Here is a 6,113-nt window from a genome sequence, read left to right on the forward strand (position 1 = left end):
TAAAGATTTTATTATGAAATTTTATAGAATTCTAATGAATATATTTATATTATACTACTTCTTTATCTTTTTATAATGTAATAGAGGAGAGTATTATATAAGTTTAATTGTTAATTAATATAGTAGCTTGTACCTCTACTTAAATAATACTTAAAATATTATTTATATAAATAAAAGAGAGATATTAGAAACCTCTTTTAAAGTTACAGTTAAAATAATTTATAATTAATATAAAATTTATAAAGCCTTACTAAAAACTTAAAGACTTATTAATTATACTTGTTTTATTATTTTTTAGCTTTAGATCTGATTAAAAGGAGATATATAGGAGTATAAGCTATATAGTATAGATTTTATTAAATATATTCTCTAAGAGGGAGACTTTAATATTAAAGCTTCTTAATAAGAAGCTTTTTAACTATTAACTTAAACTTATAACTAAAGAATTAAGACCTTATAGTAGCTTAATTAAAAGCTTAGAAGTAAAATTAAAATAAAGTGTAAGATAATAGTTAAAAACTAATAAAACTACTTTATAAAAAGATATCTAACAAAGTAAAGAGCTAAATAACTAAAGAGGTTTAAGCTTAAATTGAAGTTTTCTTAATTTAGCTTTAGTTACTTAGAAACTAACTAGAATTAAAGAAGGAAATAGAAACCTTCAGCTAATAACTAACTAAACTAAAGATATTATCTATAATAATAACCTTAATATTTTAAATTTTATTCTTAATACTAAGAAAAAAGATTACTTGAAATAAAGCTTAGATAAAGTTAAGAATATATAGGATAAAATAGAGAATAAGTAAAGACAATTATATTATATTAAAATTAGAAAAAAGGTTACAAAGCTTAAGCTATTTTAAATAAATAAACTTAGTAATTTAACCTTAAAGTAGTTCTTTATTACTTAAGATAACCTAACCAAAGATATAGCTTAAGCTATATAGCTTTAAGATACTTTCTCAATCCTAAGTATACTAAATAGATAGATAATACTTAATATATAGTAAGCTACATAGACCTAAAGAGAAAATTATAATTATACTTAAGTTAAAAAAGAATTAGTAGAGAGATTAGCTATTATAAAGTAAAGTTAATTAAGTTTTTTTTCTTTTTAGTATATAAAGGACCTAAGAGATATATAAAAAGAGGTAAAGTTCTTAACTTTTAAGTTATGTAACTATAGTTCAGACTTAGATATTATCTTCACCTCTACGCTCCTCTATTAGACTTTAAATATCATAATAAGATAAGTTAACTATCTTCCTCTAGCTACCTCTATCTCTAAGGCTCTTCTAAGATATACCTACCCTTTACGCTATATTTAATTTATACCTATCTTCTAAGTCTCTTCTACTATTTAGATATCTATACTATAAGCTCTACTAAGCGTAAAAGCTCTAAGGCCTCTATACTATTACGCTATTTAGATAATATCTTCTGCCCTACTATATAGTCTTAATATAGAGTCTTACTACTATTAGCTATACTCTTAATATATTTACCCTTTTCAACTTATTAAGCTTTTAAGCTACTTTAGCTATCTTAAAAAAGTCTATAAAGTAGTTATAAGTATTAGAAGTATTATTAATAGCTTTAACTATTTCTATATTAGCCTTAAAGCTATATAACTTTAATTTTTTATACTTATTCGCTATCTTAAGTAAGTACTTCTAAATAAATTCAAGTAAAATCTTTTTATTAATATAGAGAAGATTATTATACTTAAAGCCCTTAGTTTTATTAACTTTAGTTTTATAGATTAAGTTAACTAGTATAGCTTTACTGGGTTTATATATAATTATAATAAGGGGGAAAGATATTATAGTTAATATATATATAGGAGGATATAAGGAATAAACTTAAAGCTTTATTTAAATAGTTAAGTTCTTATATTATAGCTACAAGAACCTTTTTAGCTATATAAAGAGTCATACTATTAAATTTATACCTTTAAGTATAAGTTTAAGCTATTAGTAAGCTTTTGCTATATTAGCTATAAGTATTATTAGTATTCTACGTTATAAATAACGCCTTTATAATAATATAAATAACGCTCTTACTAATACGTTTTACTGCTCTACTACTTCCTTACTTACTTTCTTCTACTAAGGATAAGTTAAGCTAAGTATTAATAAGTAGTTATATTAAGATCTATTTATTTACTTTATTAAGATTAAGTATAAGTTAAAGTGCTGCTATTAAGTTTTAATATTATAAAAAAAAGTATAAAGTGAACTATAATACCTATTTATATAGGTTAACTAGACTGCTAATATATATATAAGTTAAATATACTATATAAGTATTTTATCTTTTTTATAATTATATATAATTAGTTGTATTAATTATACTTATACTAATTATTTAACTATTAGATATAATAAAGATTAAGTTATTAAAGTTAAAAGCCTTTTAACTTTAAACTTTATAAGATATTATAAGAAATCTTATCTAACTATAGCTTATAATAAAAAATCTAAGTTAACTAGATCTAAAAGTAAGTATTTATTTATATATAATAATGCCTTTTAATTAAGTAAGTAATATACTAATATTAATACTTTAACAAAAGAAATAGATATATTACCTGATAGAGAGTCTTGGTTACTAATAGTAATAAAAAACCTTATAATAATACTATTTCTAATTCTATAGAAGAAGACGCTTATATAAAGATAGTAAGTTATTTTCTATTACAAAATCTAATATCTAATACTATAAAATTTAATTCTTTTAAAGAGTTATTAAATTATTATAATAAGTAAGTTTTTAATTATAAGTTATAATTAATAATTATAATACTAATATATAATAGCTCTACTCTTATAATTAATTCAAAGAAAATAAAGGCTTTAGTAGACTCTACTTATAGTTGATTTCTATCCCTTATTAATTCTAAATTTACTAAAAAAATATTAAAACTTTAGGAAGATTTTCCTTAGTTTCAGATATTTAGACTTCTAAATCCTAAAATCCCTTTTTAGGTAACATCATAAGCTATATTAATACCGATTTTAAGCTTATATATAAGCTTATAGGTTAGTATCAACTATAGATATTATTATTATTATTAATTAATTACATTATACTAACTATATATTTAGTATTTAAAGACCTTGCTAAAGCTTATACTAGTCTTTATCTTATAAAGAAGTAATAGATAGTTTAAGTATTTATTCTAACTTAACTATTTATAATTTCTTTAGGTAAGTTAATTATATTATTAATTATGTATATATACCAGTTATATATAGTTTTACTAGAGATAATATATATAGTAATACTACTTTTATTAAGTCTTTTAAAGCTAATTATAAGGAAACTTATAATAACCTTTTTAAGAATAATATTACATATATTACGTATATAATTAACTTAGTAGTATAAAATATACCATAGAGTTTTATATCTAATTCTAGTATAAAAGAGGAATTATCTAATTATACTAATAATAATATTACTATAATTAATAATAATTTTGCTACAGAAGAAAATAAAGAATTAAAATATAATCTATTAAGTAGTAAGTATTTTATTATATTATATATAATATTAATATATATAACTTATTAACTGACTTAAATAGACCGTATGAAGTAAATTTAATATATAACTATATTAGTTAAATATATAGATAGAATAAAACACCTTTTATTAGAAGGTATTAATAGAGCTAAAAATAAAATTACTCTACTTTTTAATTTTAATAAGAAAATTATCCCTATAAGTAAGTTAGTATTATAGTATTTACTTAAATTATGGAAATATATACTAATTAATATTAGACTATAAGATTAAGTAGAAATCTATATATAGAATAATTTCTACTACTATAGAGTTTAACCCTACTTCAAATTATATCTATAGAAATACTAGTAATTTAGAGTTTAAAAAACGTTGTATTACTAATAGTAAGTATAAAGCTTTAAAAGACTTAGAATCTATATTTTTAGTCTTTTTAAAGCTTGATACTTATTTATAATCTAAGCTTTATATTAACCTTAATATAGGGTTATTATATAACGTACATGCATAGCGAGTCGCGCATCATAGCGAGTCGCGCACTTTTCCTCAATTCTACACCCTTCACCTTTACAACAACTTTTCTCCACGTACAACCATGGGTTCTTCTTTAAATGAAAGTCGCATTATCCTTGCAGTTGAAGCTATCAAAAAAGAGCCAAAACTATCCGTACGAAAAGCAGCCTCTATCTATAATATCCCCGAAGCAACACTCCGCGACCGACGCGCCGGACGACTACCACGACACGAAACGCGTACGAACTCAATGAAGATGACTGCGACAGAAGAAAGTGTGATTCTTGAACGAATTATCGACCTAGTCGATCGAGGATTTCCGCCGCGGCTTGAAGACGTGCGAGATATGGCCGATTGTCTCGTTGACGTACGCGACGCGACGCGTGTCGGACCGCGATGAGCAGAAAACTTCATACGACGCCAACCACGATTGAAAATGCGTTTTCGACGTCGAATCGACTATCAGAGGGCATTAGCTGAAGATCCTACGATTATACAAGGCTGGTTTGCGCTCGTACGGAACACAATTGCAAAATACGGTATCATCGACTCAGATATCTATAATTTTGATGAGACTGGATTCTTGATGGGAATGCTGTCGCACGCAAAAGTTGTTACAACCTCTGATCGCCATGGGAGGCCTCGTACGAAGTAACCTGGCAATCGCGAATGGGTTTCTGTTATTCAGGGTGTATGTGCAGATGGCTGGGCGCTGCCTCCGTACGTCATTGTCAAGGGCAAATATCACCTGCTCTCGTGGTACACCAATGGCCAATTCCCACCCGAATGGCGCGTCCACCCTAGCGAAAATGGATGGACTACGAATGAGATTGGCCTAGATTGGCTAATGCATTTTGAAAAGTGCACAAAGTCTCGTACGAAGGGTGTTAAGCGGCTCCTAATCCTTGATGGCCACAACAGCCACAAATCCACCAAGTTTGACGATTACTGCAACGAACACGGCATTATTGCTCTTTGCATGCCTCCCCATTCATCGCACGAGCTTCAGCCTCTTGATGTTGGATGTTTTGGTCCGCTGAAGGCTTCGTACGGCAAGGAAATCGAGAAGATGATACGGATGCAGATTACGCACATTACTAAGGACGATTTCTTTCCTGCCTTTAAGGCAGCCTTTTTTTCTTCAATGGGTGAAGGAAACGTACGAGCTGGTTTTAGACAGGCTGGCCTTGTACCTTTTGACCCAGAAGTAGTTATTTCCCGCCTGGATTTCAAGCCAAAGACGCCAACACCATCCAACTCACGCCCAAGCAGCCAGGGCTCATGGGACCCAAAGACACCAACCACAGCACATGACGCCGTACAAAGCTCTGCTTCACTTAAGAAAAGGATTACTAGTCATCAACATAGCTCACCAACACATTTGTACGAAGTTGTTGACTTGCAAGCCAAAGGTATTAGCAAGTTAGCGCACAAACTAGCTCTTGTTGAAGCTGAGTGCCGCGGGCTTCGTACGGCAAATGAGATACTAAGCAAGCGCCGGAGGGCTAAAAAGTCCCAACTGCGTCTTGAAGGGTCACTTAACGCAGCTGAAGCTGAGGCGATCCGGGTAGAGAAGGGGGTTGTTGATGCTAGAGGCGAAAATATGCGTCAGGAGGGTGCTCGTACAGAGGGGGGTGAATCGCGCGGGCGGCGATGTGGCAATTGTGGAAAGACTGGACATAACGTACGAACATGTCAGGTAGTTGGGGAGACCTCTGAAGAAGAGGATGATGAGTAGTTTTGATTGATTTTGTACGATGTAGCTTGATTGATACATAAAAATAGTAGAGAGGTGGTGAAAAGTGCGCGACTCGCTATGATGCGCGACTCGCTATGCATGTACGTTATATATACTATATATAAAAAGCTAGATAATTTAATCTCTAAGTTTACTACTTTAAAAGAGAGATTAATAGAAATAGTAATTATTATTATTATTATTATTATTATTATTATTATTATTATTATTATTATTATTATTATTATTATTATTATTATTATTATTATTATTATTATTATTATTATTATTATTATTATTATTATTATTATTATTATTATTATTATTATTA

The 6,113-nt window shown here is 28.1% G+C and overlaps 1 protein-coding gene across 1 annotated transcript; it reads right to left on the reverse strand.

The window, feature by feature from the left end:
* Positions 1–4,345: 4,345 nt before the first annotated feature.
* CGGC5_v003750 (uncharacterized protein) lies at positions 4,346–5,821 on the reverse strand (the record flags this gene model as incomplete). The annotated part of the gene is made up of 7 exons (XM_066151175.1): positions 4,346–4,503; positions 4,563–4,602; positions 4,666–4,700; positions 5,418–5,442; positions 5,518–5,530; positions 5,583–5,633; positions 5,733–5,821. The coding sequence occupies 7 exons, from the start codon at positions 5,819–5,821 to the stop codon at positions 4,346–4,348; spliced, it is 411 nt and encodes a 136-aa protein (XP_066009606.1).
* Positions 5,822–6,113: the final 292 nt, after the last annotated feature.

Source organism: Colletotrichum fructicola (genome assembly GCF_000319635.2).
Source record: "Colletotrichum fructicola Nara gc5 chromosome Unknown KSG_Nara_v1_contig02, whole genome shotgun sequence".
NCBI classification, from domain to species: Eukaryota; Fungi; Ascomycota; class Sordariomycetes; order Glomerellales; family Glomerellaceae; genus Colletotrichum; species Colletotrichum fructicola.